A 20892-nucleotide genomic window follows, 5' to 3' on the forward strand; every position below is an offset into this window, starting at 1 on the left:
ATGTTGTAACGTATCAGTTTAGTGTAGCCTTGACTGTGACTAATTCCCGTCACATTTCCGTACCGTACAGTCAAATGAGTAGTAAAAAAAGGTTCGTGTCCCATACCGGGCGCCCTTTTTCTCCTAGCTTTACCTTACGAGCTATTTCGATGAGCGGGCATACTGTATAGTGAGACCAGAAATTACATTAAATTCTTTAAAGTGTAAATCATAAAAAGATGTTAATATAGTTAAATTGCCAATACCATGAATACACAAATTGCAAGATTCTGAAAATTCATGTTAATTCATAAATAGTCAGTAATTCTGCATGGAGAACACTTTTTCCAGAATTAGATTGGTAAATTTCTATATGGTTCTTATCTTTTCACATAATTATGGAAAGACAACTTACTTAAATTTGCCTTCAATGTCTAACTCTATGTCTCAGCCACCTTCTGAACGAAGCTTTGGCCCGTCCCGTTTTTGTCCGATTCATATCTTTCTCATTCGTGGTCGGAGTTAAAGTTACTTGGCAAAAGTTACATGATAGCACGATATTGTGTAACACACAACACCCTTGTACCTATCTTTTTCATTCATTGTCGGATTTCGAATTTATTTGGCATATGTAACCACCATAGCTGATTAAGATGTGTCCTACACAAGACACTTGTTCCTACCTTTAGGTCAATGTCACAGCAATCTTCTGAACTTAGTATGGTTTGCTATATAGGTCATATTCATCATAGTTCGTTTCCGTTTCAACTCTCCTTTATAGTCGGATTCTAAGATAATTTGTCTGAAGTGACCACCAAAGTATGAGGACATGTCGCGCTCAAGACCCGTGCTCCTATATTTAAGGTCAAGGTTAAAGCAGCCTTCTGATGTTTTGCTATATTAGCTTTTCTGTTAATAATTCCGTGTCCGGTCCATATCATTCTCATGCATGGTCGGATTTTAAAGTTACTTGGCAGAAGTGACATCATAGTATGTGGACGTGTCGCGCTTAAGAAACGTGTTCCTACCTTCAATGTCAAGGTCTAAGCCACCTTCTGAACTTAGTTTTAGTTTGCCCGTCCCGTTTTTATCCGATCGATATCTTTGTCATTCATGGTCGGATTTTAAAGTTACTTGACAGGAGAGACCTCATAGTATGAGGACGTGTCGCGCTCAAGAAACGTGTTCCTACCTTCAATGTCAAGGTCTCAGCCACCTTCTGAACTAACTTTTAGTTTGTCCGTCCCGTCATCTGATCCATATATTTTTCTTAATCATTGTCGGATTTAAAAATTATTTGGCAGATGTGACCACCATAGCATAAGATATTCCTACATTCAATGTCAAAGTCACAGCTCCCTTCTGAACTTGGTCCGGTTTGCTATGTAAGCCTTATTAATAATGGTTCGTTTCCGATCAAGATCCTTCTCATGCATAATCTGAATTTAAAACTGTTTAGCAGAAGTGACCTCCATAGTATTAGGATGTGTCGCGCTCAAGACTCGTGTTCCTACCTTTCAGGTCAAGATCAAAGCAACTTCCTACACTTCCTGAATGTTTTGCTATTTAAGTTTTCTGATAATAGTTCCGTGTCCGGCCCATGTCCTTGCCTACAACTTTGGATTTAAAAAGAATTTGTCTGATGTGACCACCATAATAAAAGGACTGTACCGCTTATGACCGGTGTCCCTAAATTCGAGGTGAAGGTCACAACAACCTTCTGAACTTTGTATGTTTTGCTATATAATCCTGACTGATAACAGTTTGTGTCACAGAACAGTGCCAATATTTTCAATTCTTCCACATGTATGTCTCTACTTTATTAGCAAATGTGTGGCACTTTTACCTTCAATAAAACACGTTCAACTTGATTTCTTTTGTTCTATCCGAGCAGTAATTCCGACACTTGGGCGTGCAGTTGCATTAATCGAATTGTGTGATAGCTCTAGTTTTAATCAGGCCCATAAAGTCTCGGGAATGCCATGTGTTAACATCAAACATTTTACAGTACTACAACATGGTGCAGCTCCTTGAAGCTTTTTAGTTCATGTGTAGTTTCTAATGGGTCCAAATGTGCACTTCCTTTATCAGGGGTTCGAACAGCTGATAATTGTCAACCCTGAAAAATACTGTATAGGTTGTTTCAGTGTCATGATTTCGTGCTGTAAAGCAGGGTAACAGTGCTTAGACACCATTTGAAATTCGTTCCAAATTCATTTCATGGTTCTTCCTACTATTTCTGATGCAATTGTCTGAGCAAAAAACAAACAATTTTTACAACTTAACAATAGTCTGCAGAGATTAGTCATGAACTTCAGAAGCCTTGTTTATACACTGCATACCATTAATTTTAACGGAATAAAGAGGGTCGGCCTGTGGCTAATGAGCATAGACAACCAGTCTCACAAAACTATCACACATAAATGTGTCCCTCAATATAACGTAAGAACATGTTACTTGGGTGTGATATTTTAGTTTTGTCAATTTAAGAACCAAGTAGTTTAGGTCGCCTAATACTTATGAACAGGCAGTTTGAGTAAACTTTGTTCCTATAACTTGTTGACGGGATCACAGACTTGCTTGTCAAAAAGACCAATAAGTCAATCTTAACATCATTCAGGTTTAAGTTACCATTGACATGTTGAAACTTGGTTATCAACCCATGGACAGGAGCACCTAACTTGCCAATGAAGATTCCAGAGTTTGATCTCCATACTTTCCACCTGGTTTTCAGGATGCTGTATTTTGCGGTCAATATCACATTTTACTCTCACTGCTTCGAAATTGCTATGAAAGCAACAACATGTTCCTGCCATGACAGAACTGTAAGGATGTTTTCAACTGTTGTGATGTGTATTGTGAGCTTGTTTACCCTCGTTTTTTGTTAAGACACATTCAGCAAGCACTTGTGTTTTGACTTGTAGATCACCTATATTATGTCAACAATCAAGGTCACAGACAAAACCCTTGAACTCTTAGGACTTATTGTGCTGGTTAGTCTTGTTCGCTAGATTATTCCTGTATCTTTTTAGCAATTGTGCAAAATGTATTTGATATATTTACATAGATTTTTAATTTGTTATAGCAAGATTGTTGACCAAGCTACCTAAGTAAAGCTTTTCTGTTCACTGTCATACAATTTAAATATCATTAACTGAAACATGATATAGTTATAGTTATCACATTTATTTTTATTCTTTAAAAATACATTTAAAACAAAATACATTTAAAATACAACATTATTTAAATAAAAAAAATATGTTTTGAAATTAAAGTATTTACAATCAATGGTTAAAATGCAATTAATTGACAAATGAGTTTACAATTTACTAACACAAATACGAAATGGAATAAGCTCTATAACCAATACATACACTTAGCAGTTTTAAATACAAGGTGTACAATAGGATCAGAGAAGTCACATGACAACGGCATATTACCATGGAGTAACTAATCACAAAGTGAGACTTACATTATTAAATGTGTTTCATAATAAAATCAAACATTAACATAACATTTTTATAAAAGCAAAGAAACTGAATTGTCAATGCAAGATAAACATTTACATGAAACAAAAACTACCTATTACACCTAGGCCTATAAAACTGCTACTTTTATCTAAGAAATGAAAAAAAAAAATGGAAACAAAACGTTACTCAAATAATGAATCGTCACCTCTTCCTAAGCCATTACCCTATCCTAGGCATTATATACAACAAAATGACCCACAATTTCTCATTCAAAAAAGGTATTGGTAAGTTAATTTCATTTCAGCTATTATAAATACATTTTGTTAAATACATTAACAGACTATGACTCAACAAACCTATCAATTATCATTTTCAAATTATTATTATACAGTAAAACTGCAATCACTTGAGGACGCAAGGGTCCGAGCTAAAACCTCGAAGGAACTGATGTTTTGAACGACCCATGATTCAATTTCCCAGTCTGTTATGAGTTGTCTATCAGTGTATTTTAAGTTTAAAGTCTTCAAACCAAATTACATCCGACACCGATTATGTATTGCATTGTGGAAATCAATCATCTGTTGAAAGGCTAACATATACCGTAAAAGTAAAACAAAAAATGAATATATAGTAAAGTTTAGTTTTAAGAAAAGCACATTTTCAGTAACATTGAAATATGGTGGATATTATAATCATAATTATCTTCTCAAATGCCGTTATCAACTAATAGTGGTCATTAATAAACATAGATAAACGGTTTTTCATACTTTATCAAACTTCCTTTCAACTGTCATTGCAATTCTTACAACTTGTGAAAGTTTTAACACGTAGCCATTGTTTGTTTATTTTGAAACATGTGTTCGCGAAAAAAGTGTAGAATTATGACCTTGAGGGAGTGATAAGGTTTTGTGCATAATTTGTTTATTTGGGACAAGCATTTGTGCTTGACTTATTTAGGTTTCGATGCAGCGTTGGTATATTTTATATGAAAATAGAAGGAAAAGTGTTTGGGACTAAGCTACGACCTCAAGGGACCGCCTGTTCTCGAACGACCACCTGTTAAAACGACCGCAGTTTCACTGTAGTATAATTTGACAAATTCTGAGAATAGATACATAATACAAATAATTTTAAATTTGTAAGTAAGTTTTTGGATAGAATTTGTGACACTATTGTAATATCAAGCAGAAATACTTGATACTATAATAGTTTGTCTTACATTCAGTGATAAGATTGTCAGTACTCAGTCAAGCACATACTAGTATTACTGAAACTTAAGAACCTACTGTGAATAGAATAGACTCGAGTGAACACAGCCAAGTCTGTAACTGTCATTAAACAGACTGACACTGTAACTGTCATTAAACAGACTGACACTGTAACTGTCATTAAACAGACCGACACTGTAACTGTCATTAAACAGACCGACACTGTAACTGTCATTAAACAGACCGACACTGTAACTGTCATTAAACAGACTGACACTGTAACTGTCATTAAACAGACCGACACTGTAACTGTCATTAAACAGACTGACACTGTTACTGTCATTAAACAGACCGACACTGTAACTGTCATTGAACAGACTAACACTATAACTGTCATTAAACAGACTGACACTGTAACTGTCATTAAACAGACCGACACTGTAACTGTCATTAAACAGACCTACACTAACTGTCATTGAACAGACTGTCACTATAACTGTCATTAAACAGACTGACACTTTTACTGTCATTGAACAGACCTACACTGTAAATCAAAGGGACAGGCAAACACTACATCGATTATATACAAAATATAACATGACAGCATCACGCCAACGCCAAGGCTATCACAATACCTTCAGGTTTGTTTTTAGAAATATGGACAAGCTAAATTGCAAAAAAATATAAAAATATAATTTATATGAAAAGAAAGGCTAATGGTGCTTTACAAGAAATAGGTCATTTACTCAGCATTATTAAAGTATATTGTAGATCCAGCTGAACAGCTCTGACACAAGTAACTTACTTGTGCATTTATATTTATTTAAACAATTAAAAAACATTTACCAGCACTAAACTGAAATCGAAGCAAACAATCACATTTTTTTTGTACTTCACGTTTTAGAATAGAAATTTCCACGGCTCAGTACGAACCTATCAAGCAACGAAATTTTATTATTGTACAAAAAATCCAAACTTGAATAGATGGATGTTCCCTGAAACTATGACAAGAAAATACATTACAATTTTGCAAATCCATACAAAAAGCATAGTCAACAAACACAGAACTTATATGAACTCCTGTGGAATGATTTATGAGGATATAGGTTATAGTCATAACATTAAACTTACAAAATGCAGACAGATTTCTCGGTCAGTGAATATGCCGTAAGTTGAATGTTAAACACAAGTTGAAAATTCACTAATTTATCTTATAGTAAAAAGAAAAAAGGAGATGTGGGTAAAACGAAGCCATGTCATTTAAACGGTAACAGCATATAATTTACACTAAGTCATGTCATTTGAATGGTAAAGGGAGAAAGGTTAACCTAAGCTGTGTCAACAGAATGGTAACAACTAAGTATCTGACTAGATATCCAGTAGAAAACGAAGATACAAAAACATTTCGGTTTAAATTTCCAGTTAAGAAGTTACTATTTTTACAAATCCCACTCCCGTAAACAACAACAAGTGTCTAAAATACGTTCATTTTGACTTTGACATAGAGTAATCAGTTTTGGATGGTGTGCCTGTTAAAAGCTGATTTAAAGCAATTATTTTATCATTTCATTTAGACATTATGCCACAAATTAATGAAAAAAAAAACATATCCAAAAACTAAACCAAATAGAATTTAATTTTGAAAATGGAAAATGAAAGTTAAATAATTGCAAGAACAAATGTATACCCAGAACAAGTACACTGGAAGGCTTGGTAATATAGACACAAACTAGCATGTCCTTGATGAAAATAGGAAATTGAATCTCAAAAGCTGAGATGTTACAAAAAATAACGTAGAAGCACCATATACTTGGACGAAAACCAAAAACTTTTACAAGTATTTTTTTTTTCTCAGAACAAAACTCTTTCAAGTGTGAACTTTGAATAAAGAGTATACTCCAAAAGCTTAGAACCACAGGGACAAGCTGCCCCAAAACAAAAAAGCTCCCTTTTGGCAGACTATAATTATTACAAAGTATGCAAATATTCAATCCGAGCACCTCACCTGATTTCCATCAAAAACAACCTTGAATGTATGCCGGTGCATTAGTAGAAAAGGTTCCTAAATTTAATAATAACAAGAGATGTTTGTCAAACATTATGCCCCCCCTGAGCGCCATGTTGTCAGGATTATATGGACAATTGAATGAAATATGCATGGACCGAAATGACAGCTGTTTTGTTGCTGTTTTAAGATTATGACCATTAAAGTGTGAGGATAAAGTGTGATATGACCGTCATGACCTTTGACTCTATGAACTCAAAATCCAGAGTCATCAGCTGGTCACCTGAAACCTAAATGTCAAGTTTGAGGGCCATGGGTGCAGGCATTGTCAAGTTATCACAAGACAAGTTTTTTTCATTCAAGGTCACTGTGACCTTGACCTTTGACCCGATGACCCCTTAAATCATAAGGGGTCATCTACAAGTCAGATGCAACTCCAATTCAAGTTTGAAGGCCATGGGTTCAGGCATTGTTGAGTTATCACTCGAACAACCTTTACCATTCAAGATCACTGTGACCTTGACCTTTGGCTCTATGAATCCTAAAATCAATAAGGGTGATCTACTGGTCAGGCTTAACATCCATGTCAAATTTAATGATCATAGGTTCAGGCATTGTTAAGATATCAGTGGGGGAAGATTTGATAACTTTTTGCTTAAAGGTTACTGTGACATTGACCTTGGCCTGATGACCCCCAAAGTCAATAGGGGTCATCTACTGGGCAGGCCTAACCTTCATGTCAAGTTTGATGACCATAGGTTCAAGAATTGTCGAGTTTGCTTTCAAGATCACTGTGACCATGACCTTTGACCCCTAAAATCAATAGGGGTCATCTACTGGTCAGGCCCAACCTCCATGTCAAGTTTAAGGGCCATGGATACAGGCATTGTTGAGTTATCACTTGGACAACCTTTTATCATTCAAGGTCACTGTGACCTTGACCTTTGGCCCAATGACCCCTAAAATTAATAGGGACAATCTTCTGGCCAGGCTCAACCTCCAAATCAAGTTTAAAGGCCATGGGTGCAGTCATTGTCAAGTTATCACTCGGACAACCTTTTACTATCCAGGTCACTGTGACCTTGACCTTTGGCCCAATGACCCCTTAAATCAATCGGGACCATCTTCTGGCCAGGCCCAACCTCCAAGTCAAGTTTGAGGGTCATGGGTGCAGGCATTGTTGAGTTATCACTCGGACAACCTTTTACCATTCCAGGTCACTGTGACCTTGACCTTTGACCAGATGACCCCCAAAACCATAGGGGTCATCTTCCGGTCAGGCCAATTCTCCAAGTCAAGTTTGAGGGCCATGGGTGCAGGCATTGTTGAGTTATCAATCGGACAACCTTTTACCATTCAAGGTCACTGTGACCTTGACCTTTGGCCCAATGACCCCCAAAAACAATAGGGGTCATTGACTGGTCAGGCCCAACCTCCAAGTCAAGTTTGAGGGCCATGGGTGCAGGCATTGTTGAGTTATCACTCGAACAACCTTTTACCATTGAAGGTCACTGTGACCTTGACCTTTGACCCATTGAGCCCAAAAAACAATAGGGGTCAGCTACTCGTCAGGCCCAACCTCCAAGTCAAGTGTGAGGGCCATGGGTGCAGGCATTGTCACGTTATCACTCGGACAACCTTTTACCATTCAAGGTCACTGTGACCTTGACCTTTAGCCTGATGATCCCCAAAAACAATAGGGGTCATCTACTGGTCAGGCCCAACCTCCATGTCAAGTTTGAGGGCCATGGGTGCAGGCATTGTTGAGTTATCACTCGGACAAGCTTTAAAAAAAAAATACCATTAAAGGTCACTGTGACCTTGACCTTTGACCCGATGACCCCCAAAATCAATAGGGTTCATCTACTGGTCAGGCCCAACCTTCATGTGAAGTTTTATGACCATACGTCCAGGAATTGTTGAGTTATCACTCGGACAAGCTTTGGTCTACCGACGGACCGACCGACTGACCGACATGCCTGTGCAAAGCAATATACCCCTCTTCTTCGAAGGGGGGCATAATAATAATATTAATTAATTGAAGCAATTTTGTCATAATTGTTTCACAGTGATACGTATTATTGCATAAATAATATTCCTAAGGGTAAAGTCCTTAAGTTTAACTGCTAAGTTGAAATTACTTTACAATCTACTTGCAGCGTAGTTAAATGTAAAGAATTCTGACATTGTAAACCGTCCATATACATCCGAGGCTGTTTTCGGTGGAAAATGGCCAAGTTGTCCCAATTGGCAAATATTTTGTCAAAATAACTGTGATGCACCAATGTTTCTTTTGACATTTAGTACAATACAAATCCAAGAAAAGCCAATATAACAGGCAATAATTATTATAAAGTAGGTAACATTCATACAAACTTGCAGGTTGGTATGACAATGGCCCCTGTGCCAAGGCAGAAAATAAGAATGATAATTTTGAAATATTCAATCTAAATTATGCAAACATTCACAATTTACTTTCATCTGAATCATGGCAGTCAAAATGTTTAAGCTATGAAAATATTCTTCGAACTCTTATTATTAAATATATATATGATAATGAATGATAAATAAAACATACATTATTACAAACAAAGAAAGGAATTCTGATGACATTGAAGTAAGCTGATGACTCATAGAAAATTAACAAAAGACAAACAAAAGTGTCGCGGAGCAAACACAAATGCTAGTCTGTTGTTCTTTTTTTCAGTCGAAAATGGGGTCAAAGGTGGATTTAAGGGCCTTGCTTCACATATGTGTATTGTATTTCTCAACACGTGTACCAAGTTTCATTTAAGTATCTTTAATAGCTTTTGAGTAATGGCCAAGATTGCAGTTTTTGCACAACAACATTAATGACAACAAGGCTATCACAAGACCTCCTGTTTGTTTATATTCATAAAATTTACGAGCTAACAAAACCATTAAACAGAAATCTCATATGAAGAGTCATACACACTTTTCTTTTTCTCTTCTTTTGTGACTTGTTGTGAAATGTGTTGCTGCGAGTTTTGTTGTGGAGCACTGAAGTCTTTACCACGAGCTGAGAGCATAACTTCGCTCATTTCTAGTGCTTTTACAAATGACATTGGCCGTTTGTAGTCTGCATCATCACTTTCAGCAGCGTCTGAATACTGCTGCCCACTGGCAGCGTTAGTCACATGCCTACCTTGGCTGGGCATAGTTTTGCTTGTTCCCCTCTGGTTGTACTGTGGACCCCTATGGTCTAAATATTCATGGGATCTCCGTGTCATTTTATCAGGGTATCTGTTATGCCCTCTGGAGGTAGGATGATTACTGTAATTGTTATCACTATCCCTGAATCTTTCTTCACTAGCACTCCTCACTGGATACCCATTGTATTTATTAGTGTAAGGAGCATCTTGACCTTGACCTGCCCTCTGCCCCCTGTCAAAGTCAATTGGCCTTGTATGCCCTGTTGGTGGTTTGGAAACATTTGGTCTACCCACTCCAGGGCTATTCATTACTGTTCTTGGTTTTGAGCCTTTTATTGGTGAAAAATCTTCAGGAATTGCGAGTGGGGGATCCTTCTGTGGGACTGAGAGAGCAGAAGGGGTGTCTCTATGTCTCTGTGACCGATCATACTGCTGCTGTTTACTGCGACTAGTATGTGGGCTCGCACGGCTATGTTGGTATGATGCACCGACCGGCGTGGGCTGCGAAGTGTCAAAAAGATTTGTGTAAGAAGCTGATTGCTGTTGTTGGTTCGTGGCAATGTCCAGGCTTATGCTATCCTGAGACGGAGTGGCATCATCATCCACGTTGTCATCGTAATCTTCGACGAGTGAGAGGCGCATTCCATCACGATCCTGGTGTGCAAAGAATGATGGGAAGAATTAACGGAAAGGGCAGAGCGAATATGTGAGCACACTCTAACACTAGTGCATACGCCAGAGCAAATTAATATTTTGCTACTGTTACTGATGAGCTTACAACAAACTCTGCCACCACACTGATATATAAATAGCTAAGCACAAGATGATCTTCCCTAAACTGGCGTCATTGTGCCCTGTGAAAGAAAACATGACAATTAGCTCACCACCACCTATTAGTAATAATTACTTGCTATTTAAGTATGAATCAATGGTTTTTAATTTTTCTGATTTTAAAAACTGGTCTGTAAATGTTGACACACTTTTTAAAGCTCCAGCAATCAGAAATCAGATAAAAAAACTTGTACTGGTTAGGGACCACTTTATCACTCATACCTATTTTTTGCCAGTACCAATTATTCGCCCACCCAGTTAAGCCACTTGGGAGCAATAAATACTTTTCCATTTTATGATTGTTTCTCATAGAAATTATCTTTTGTGTTCAATAAAGCTCCAAAATGAGAAAACAAATATTTTTCTGTGATAAAAAGCAATTTATCAGCAATATTGAAATTGCACCAGGTTGCGCCATATTTCTTTAAGAGTGGGAAATATCAATACCTCTCAACAATATGGAAAATATTTCTACCCAAAATGTTTAAAAGAGCAACACCTTCAGATTTTTACCAAATAGAAAGAAGCAAAATGTTAGTCAGAAATTTTAAATAATTACAACTTTCTAAAGTTTGTGAATTATTGGTACTTAACACTGTCATTTCAGTGAATTAAATGCACATGATTTGCATGAAAATTTGTTCTTGAATTAAGCATGATACAAACAAAGTACATTTTAATTCTATCATTCTTTTTTTTACATTAGGTGATTAACTTGTACCCTATGAAATTTCATTTGAAATATATTTACAATTTCTCTAATTATAAAAAAAACACTGAAAAGGGGGGCCCCTCACCAGTACTTCAGAATTCATAAACAGTTGTTTATGTTTTCAAATTGATAATAAAAAATAATAAAAATTAACTAAACAATATGAAACAATTTATTTCAAAAGAGGAACCATTAAGATTTAACCAATTTTCCAAAATGAAAAAAGTGTTCCTCAAATGTTAATGTATCTATTTTGTACAAGAATGTGTTACAAACATAAAACAGGAAGTTTATGTTAGGTGTAAAAATGTGTTCAGATCTAAAAATTTGAAATTTTATTTCTTTAAGACTCAAGTATCAATGGTATAATTATTTTCAGAACAGTTAAGATTAAGAAAGGCTGCAATGCAACAAAACCAGGTTTTAAATATGGGTAATCAAAGATTATAGCCAATTAATTTCTTGTATGAGTTAGGGAAAAGAAGCAGCCTAATTTAATAATGCCAAAAACATTTTATTATTTTTAGTTACAGTGACTTTGACCTTGCCCAACCCCCTCAAATGCAATCCCAAGCTAGCTATTTACAAATCTACACACAAAGCTACACACACACCAACTTTCATTACTATCCATCAATTCTTTAAGTTATTGGGCTGAACCTAATATTTCCTCCATTTTCCTATTTTCAGTAACGATGACCTTAACTGTAACCTTGACCCTAACCCACTTAAAAGCAATCCAAAGCTAGTGCTTCACATAAGCGTCCTACACACAAACTTTAATTACTATCCATCAATGCTTAAGTTAATTAGCAAAGCAATATTTCCCCTATTTTTCTATTTTTATTAACAGTGACCATTCCCTTCGCCCCACCCCTCAAAAGCAATCATAAGCTAGCTCTTCACATAAGCTACCTACACATCAACTTTCATCACTTTTCATCAATTCTTATTTAAGTTAATGGGCTTAACCATTTTTATTTTTTTTTATCAACAGTGACCTTGACCCCCCCCCCCCCCCCCCCTCAAAAGCAACCCCAAGCTAGCTCTTCACATAAGCCTTCATTACTTTAATGCAATGCTAGCTCAAGTATTTGGGCAGAAACAAATATTTGACGTACACCTCCCGCCAAACAACATCCCTATTCTAAGAACCTGGTTTTGATTGAAAAATTGGTTAAAAACAATAACAGAAAGTTAACTACATGAACACAACTCACACATTTCTGAAGATGTCATGCAAGGTTGATAACAATAAAAGCTTTTATGAATACAGTGTACTGAAACACCCATCACCACATTGGCACAGGCAATCTGTTTGTTTTTAAACAAAATATAAGGAAATCAATATCAAATCGGAAGAAATCCTTTATATTTGGTTATATTGACGCATGTATCCTTAAGAAAAGAAAGATGTTTTATGGAAACGGCCCTGAATTACATACCAGTACACACACGTTTTGCAAGTCAAAACATTCGAAACTCTCAGATTAAAAACTTCCATCATAAGAATAAATACATATTGAAAATTATAGGTAAGATGTCTCCTGATAATTCTTAACATACATTGACCATATCGGCAAACTTTAATTATTTGTACCACATAGTACATGCTGAATACATGGATGGGAGAACCCAGAATACAAGGGAGAACCCAGACTAAAGCCAATTGCGTATGCGTGTGGTGCTGAAGAAAACAATACAACAAAGAAAGCATAAGCACCGAAACAGGAGAGGGGGGGGGGGGGAATGGTGGTATAACAACAGCTTCTAGCATGCCTGAAATATTCAATGAATTCATTAATCATAGATGCATGATCATGAGTACATCCTCTTTACATACAGGATGAAACATGTAGATATATAAATTTGAAGGGTTGCCAGCTAGACTGCAGTTATTCAATCTCAAATTCAATTATCTCCCTTGAAAAACAGTGAAGATCACAGCCAGTATGTAGCAAAAATAACTGGATTTCTGCTTTACTGTTTTTACAAAATTAAGTCCATCTCATGATCTCAATCAATTATCCCATTTTGTTTTGTTTAATGAAATCTTCAAAATAAATGTTTCATATCATAGTTAAAAAGAAAAAAAATTCTTTCAAGACGAACAGTCACTTGATTTTGATTTTCATCACATGATTTTGTTTCAGATTATCAACACCTGATACATTTCCAGCAGTCATTACAAAAAACAACAAAGGGAGGTTACTGCTACATGGTCCGATACATTTGACTGTAGTGATTACTGAAGAACAAAGGGAGGTAACTGCTACACATAAAATGTGGCTGGTAATATCTATTTTTTAAATAAGAGGATACTACAGTCTTGCAGGCAACCTTCTTTACAAGATATTTCTCTAACCAGTCTACTATTTTTTCATACAATTTAATATTTTGTTGGAGTATAACACATTTTAAAGGTTAATTCTGAAAAACATGTAACATGCTGAGGGTGTTAGTTAACTGATTTTGATCATCAGGGTGAAATGAATATAGTTTTATTAAACATGCAGTGAATTAAAATTTTCAAACATATTAAATGCTGCTACTATTCAAATTTAAATTAATCATTCAACACTAGAAATTTAACATCAAAATGATCTCTCATTTTTCTTTAAAAATAACCAAGAAGGTCAGTGTAATAAAATGTACCGTAGATATTTCTGAAGAACAAATAATTTTTCTGAAAGAACCATACCAAAGGATTTTCTACATGTTAATTAGAATTTAGACACTGATTCAATTTTGACATATATATAAAGAATACAGAGAAAACATTAAAAGGAGAAGCTCAAATATCCAATCAATATTGATTATTCACTGATACTCGCAGGTGCTACAAAGCAAATGAAGATGCAACTCGATCATTGTGGGACAATGAATGTCAGCTGTAAAAAGGAAACATGCTTTATGCCTGCCAGGAGAGCAAATCAATTATAAACATTTACAAATATTGAACACAACAGTCATAAAACAGAGTCTTAATATTACTTATTCTTACAGACTGTAACAGTGTTTCCCCCCAATATTAATGATATTATAGTACATACTTAGTAAACAAATCTAACTGAAATATTAAGAGATTCTTTGCAATGATGGAACAAATAAGACCCTGTTATGATAGAAGGATTGGATTAAGAATTTATGTGAGAAAGAATTCGACAATAAAAGAAGAACTTACATTTTTCATATTCCGTTTGACTCCGTTACTAGTATCAGCATACACCTTGACTTCTTTATCTGCTGCTATATATGTCACTTTTGTGGAATCTAACTGAATTGTTCTAGTTTTTCTTACATATGATTTTAATCTGAAAGAAAATAAATCAAATGAAATCAAATGATAAAGTGTAGAAAACAAAAGCAAGGGTACCATAACAGTCGTCAATATTCATCTGTTTTTTTTAGACAATCAACACACTCCACAAATATTTAAGCCATTTGCCTAATTATACTTAACATGCATACCAAGTTTCGTGTCAATTTTCTGAACAAATTTTAAGCTTTGGACAACATTATACATGTGTAGCTTGTGTATGCTGGTGGAATGACAGCTTTGACACTGATCCTGATTCTTTCCTTCAACCTAAAGATCATCTGTTTCAGAGATCAAATGATACGTGAAGATTTACTTCTAGATCACAATTTGTAAGGAATGTTTAACATACAAAACATTTACATTTTTTCAAAACCCATATAACATGCTAAAAATGGGTGAAATTTGCTTACTTTGGCCATACTGGTCCACAGAGAGCATATCTGCAGTTTTGTGAGCAGCCACGAGTGAAAGGATTATGACCACCTTTAAATTTCCCAGTGACCTGAAACAACACTCAACATCATAACAATGTTATGTAACAATATTTAATCAAACAAAATAGTACAACTCAATATATGCTGTTTGTTTTATTCTATTTAAATATTTGCTTATAGAAATTGTAACAAATCTGGCTATTTCACAAGATCTGAATTTTGAACAACCCTATTAACCATTTTCCTATTGCCTGCATTTAGATGTTTTTTTGCTTATTTGAACCAAAATTTATGCGTAAACATTTATTTGTGAATAACAACTATTACTACAGACATTATGTCCAAAAGATATCATGCATATAATGGACACATCGATAGATGTAACTAATCTGCTCCTACTTGTTCATTTGTGGTTCTACCCCGGGAAACTAGGACAACATGAAAGCATGTCAGCCCTCCCACCGGGATGATAAGCAGTCCTATGATGCACATTGTCACAATACTGAAACACAATAAACAAATATCATTTTAGCTTCAAGCTTAAAAATGATATGAAATAAATGAAACAAAGAGTACTTAACTCTGAATTTCATGATGTATTTAACCCTTAATGCCATGATGTAATAACACTGAATGTAATGATGTATTTAACCCAGAATGTTGTGATGTATATAACCCTTAATGTCATGATGTACTGAGCCATGATAGTAATGTATTTAACCCTGAATGTTATGATGTATTTAACCCTGCATGTCATGATGTACTGAACCCTGCATGTCATGATGTATTTAACCCAGAATGTCATGATGTATTAAACCCTGAATGTCATTATGTATTTAACCCTAAATGATGTATTTAGCCCTGAATGTCATTATGTATTTAACCCTGAATGTTATGATGTACTGAACCCTGATAGACATGTATTTAACGCAGAATGTCATGATGTATATAACCCTGAATGTCATGATGTATTTAACCCTAAATGTCATGATGTATTTAACCCTGAATGTCATGATGTATTTAACCCTAAATGTCATGATGTACTAACCCTGGTAGTCATGTATTTAACCTTGAATGTCATTATGTTTTTAACCCTGAATGTCTTGATGTACTGAACCCTGATAGTCATGTATTTAACTCAGAATGTCATGATGTATTTAACCCTGAATGTCATGATGTATTTAACCCTGAATGTCATGATGTTTTTAACCCTGAATGTCATGATGTATTTAACCCTAAATGTCATGATGTACTGGACCCTGATAGCCATGTATTTAACCCAGAATGTCACGATATATATAACACTGAATGTCATGATGTGTTTAAACCTAAATGTCATGATGTATTGAACCCTGATCTTTATGTATTTAACCCTGAATGTCATGATGTTTATAACCCTGTATGTCATGATGTATTTAACCCTAAATGTCATGATGTACTGAACCCTGATAGTCATGATGTATTTAACCCTGAATGTTATGATTTATTTTACCCTGAATTTCATGTTAAACCCTGAATATAAGGATGTACTTAAATCTAAATTTCGTGATATATTTTGTGATGAACATAGCCATGAATAGTGTGCTGTACTTATCCCTTATTATCATGATGTACCTAATACTGATTATTGTGTCAGATGTACATAACCTTCATTATCATGTTGTTATCTCCAAAAAATTAGTGTCTCATATGATTAAGCAAAATAAAATACTTAAACTAGATTATACAACATGATAATGATTTTTAGTCATTAAAATATATCTCAATTAGCAAGGAAAATGTCACACAATTTTAACAAAAGAAAAAAGTTTGCTGGGCTCGATCCTATTATAAGGGTCTTAAGATTAATGGATCAGATCTAGCCTCACCTGACAATGCTGGGAATGGTAGAAAGCGAGTCCTTATGTTTGAGGACGTAGAATAGACTGAGAGCGAACAGTGAGACCATCAGTATGCTAAGGGAGAGTAAAAACTGGAAAAAGTAGCGGTAGTTACGCCGTCCTATACAGTTGTTCACCCATGGACAGTGATGGTCAAACGTCTGAAATGTACATTGATTAAGTGGTCATAAATACACTTAACTATAACACATAGAATATTGCATTAAGTGTCTAAAACTGTCAAAACCTTAGGCCAAAAAAAAAAAAATTGTTTGTTTAGGGTAACCTTCCCAAAATTTCTAGGTAGGGTAGGTAGGGATTTTTTATTTATTTTTTTTCAAAATCTGTCGAGTGTTTTCTTGCACATGGCAGTCTTTCCTACATTACTGTCATTGCCTGTCTTTGTTTTTTCATATAAACAATAATTCTGATTAAAATCTGCTTTTATCCGCCCTTCGTAACTCTATTCGCTAACAAATTTTTTTTTTGCTCAGAAACGAAAAAAAAAAGTTAGGGTCAGCGCATTTTTATAGGTAGGGTAGGGTTACCCGAAACAGACATTATTTTTTTTTAGGCCTTATGCACAAAAACAATTTTTTTTTATATGTTTCATCTTTATATTAATTTAATTATTATAATTGACATATTCTTCATGTACATCAAAGTTAAGCAGTAGAACAACATGTATCTTGTGCAAGGGTAACTGGAGTTTGGATCAAAGGATATTCAAGTTTTAAGCTGAACCAACCTCAATACAGGTGTTGCAGACACTACAGTGAGAACATCTTGGTGGCCGGTAGAACTGACATGTGGCACACCACTTCATGCGAACTGTGATGCCTTTGATTTCAACATTCTTGTACAGTGGTGCTCGGAAATCATCATCCTTTACTTCATCTTCATGTGCTTTAACAAATTTGACATTGTTATCATCTATTTAATTAAACCTATAATCCTATTCTTAGCTCAGCTATTAATTTAATTTTATATCAAATTCGTTAAGTTCAGCAAAATAATAATAAATATTGTACATGTATGCCATAGTCTGCGAATTATTTAGACCTCAACATATTTCTTATTTTTCATGAAGATATGAAAAATAATGCAGGAATACAAACACTACCTTTAGGATAAACACCAGGGTCCATAAAAGTGGCTAATCCAAAGTTTGCTATCACAAATATTGCTGTCAGTCCAACATATATCGGAAGCCCAATGCTAATTGAATAGAGATAGGGAGACCTGCAATAAAAATCATTTTGTTATTTTGATATGACTGTACTTGCAGGCTTCTTTCTGCCCATTTTGGGCATTTTGACTCTAGACATTTTAGTAAATGTTTGCGTTGCGAAATATGCCATTTTGAGAATAAAATCATCGCTTAACATAACAAAATTGAACTTTTTTCAGTCTAAGGATTAAGCTTCTCTGTCTCATGCAAATCAGGAAATTATCAAAATATGAATTTTATTTTATTTTTTAAAATACCTGAAATGGCTAAAATATCAGTCCTTTGGATGTAAATATCTATTGCAATAAATCATGACAGTTGATATTGCATACTGATCTCTGAATGTGATGAAAAATTGAACATCACATAATTCATTAGGTTGCTGAATGAACCATTACATGTAACAAGAATATCAAAAAAAAAAAATGAATTTTAATAAAAAATATTTTTTTTATTTTTACTTCTGATTGGGATTTTTTTTCTCCAGATTTGGAAAAATACCATACATTTTGTTAGGGGAATGGGTCCGATAGTCGGACCCGTGGGTACTATAGAAAAAGGCCTGATATGTCATTTCATATTAAATGCTTTAATAAAGTTTTTATGTCAGATTGTCACCATAATATTGCAAATTTTTTGTAAAAATGAAAATGCTCAGCATTGCTGGGAACAAGAAATAGATGTAGGATATCACATGTATGCAGCACATATTTTATAGATATAAGATGTTTCCATGTCACCAGCAATCACACATGTTTGGTGATTTCAATAGTAAACAAGCAAATTCATTGAATTGATATCCCCCTACAGATTAGGCAAAGTAGCTGGCATTGAAATCATGTGTTGGTGAAATATTCCAATCAAACCAAGCAAAACAGCTGCAGAGTAATGGCCTCTTATCAACATTGGATATGAGATATGACTTTGTTTGCAACTGTTTGAAATAAAAGAATATCATATATAGTGTAGCATTTAAATTGACATTGTGACCTTGATTTTGACCCCAATTACCCAGTTTCAAACCAATAAAACATTTCAGGCCAGATGGGACCAAAAATATAGCCTCTACAGTGTTCCAAAGGTTTTCTAAAACTTGACCTTGTGTTTGACCAAGTTTCACACTAAGCCAACATTTCATCAAGGCAGTTTCATTAAGTTTGAAATGGATATATATATTGTATCTGTTCACAACTTTTCTTTAAGATTTGACCTAATGAACTTGTTTCTGCCCCCATGTGACAATCTTTTAAAATCTACCAAGACTACATGAAGAGGATCATTTTGACCACAGTTTGAAAACACTCTGATCAATCAATACCAGTATTTGGTTTCAGACAGGTTTTTTTTTAAAGATCTGACCTAGATTCTGATCTCATGACACCAAGTTTCAAACAACTCATTGATTTTATCAAGGAAAACATACTCATTAAGTTTCTTAAATAAAGGACCAGATGTAATGCATCTGGTATGTTTTTTTATATTTTTCTAAGAATTTGCCTATTTTCATCATTGTTGGATACCCAAAAACACACTATGCTATGTAGTGTGTGTAGGTAAGAACCAGCCGCCCGGTTAGCTCAGTTGGTTAGAGCGCCGTACTAGTGTTCCGGCGGTCGTGGCTTCGATCCCCACACCAGGCGCACTTTTCCTCCCAGGTTTACTTTAGCTATGCTTTAGTGTACCGTGGGCAACTTGGCTATGAAAATCTTATATTGACCAATATTTGAGTGTAACATGCAAATTTATTGAAAGAGTTGTTCACTCCTGCCTCATGCACATTCATCAAAATAAGATTTTGTCTGTCAATTATCCCACAATATGAATGAAATGTAGCGGGAAAAAAGTAACGTGGTTGCTGGTTTATTTACAACTTAGTTTCAAATTAATCATGGAGTATACCAAGGAATTTTGAATAATTATTCATGAATATTTGACTTAATACAATGTTTGAAGTGTTTTCCAAAGATTTTCATTAGACCTGACCTAGTTTTAGACGCCAATTGTTACCCGCATTACAAGCAGTCTGGTCAAGATTTTAAGAAGGGGAAGTTCTGTCCAAGTTTGAACATCATCTGACCAATCTATAGCTAGATATGATTCCAGACAGAAAAAATGGACTAACTGATGGAAGGACCCACAATGCCAAAACGGTGTTTCTCACCCGAAACCTTCAATTCGCTGGGGATAAAAAAAATTGGTCAAGAAATGACAGGAATATACATTTCTATGACAGTTAATGGCTTTATATCACATTGCTATCCCTTAATGGTGAGTCCATTCAAAACTCGGTCCGAAGGATCTGAGTTTACAATATTTTTGCAAGACTGAGACGCTCGTAATAACTTAGTTCTGTAGATTAGCATTCATTTTACCCCACCCACTTTTAAAACAACAAAATTCCTTACACAAAAGCGATAAATACACCGGTCGTGCCAAGTAAGAGCGTCCATGCGCAAACTGCGGGAATTATTTTAGTAGAGCACTCGCACTTCGCCATAATGTCAATTGTAGTTTTACATAAACCATCGATAAAATGTTAAAATTATGGGCAAGTTTGCTCTTTCAATAAACATTTTTTACCGAAGCCTTACAACGGTGCTGGGGTTGTTTATACGCAAACAAATAGTTCTAAGATAAACAATCGCTG

At 35.1% G+C, this 20892-nt stretch overlaps 1 protein-coding gene across 2 annotated transcripts; it reads right to left on the bottom strand.

Moving 5' to 3' along the window:
• Window positions 1-3144: 3144 nt before the first annotated feature.
• Window positions 3145-20837, bottom strand: LOC128231662 (palmitoyltransferase ZDHHC8B-like). 2 transcript variants are annotated; one of them, XM_052944715.1, is made up of 8 exons: window positions 20651-20837; window positions 18138-18256; window positions 17763-17920; window positions 17003-17175; window positions 15534-15636; window positions 15111-15202; window positions 14563-14692; window positions 3145-10336 (listed from the first exon to the last, which is right to left on the bottom strand). In XM_052944715.1, the coding sequence occupies exons 1-8, from the start codon at window positions 20740-20742 to the stop codon at window positions 9584-9586; spliced, it is 1620 nt and encodes a 539-aa protein (XP_052800675.1). In that variant the 5' UTR covers window positions 20743-20837; the 3' UTR covers window positions 3145-9583. The 2 variants fall into 2 exon arrangements, with proteins under 2 accessions (XP_052800675.1, XP_052800674.1); XM_052944714.1 differs by having other exon boundaries at window positions 3145-10489.
• Between the last annotated feature and the right edge of the window lie 55 nt (window positions 20838-20892).

This window comes from Mya arenaria, chromosome 4, assembly GCF_026914265.1.
Source record: "Mya arenaria isolate MELC-2E11 chromosome 4, ASM2691426v1".
Taxonomy (NCBI): Eukaryota; Metazoa; Mollusca; class Bivalvia; order Myida; family Myidae; genus Mya; species Mya arenaria.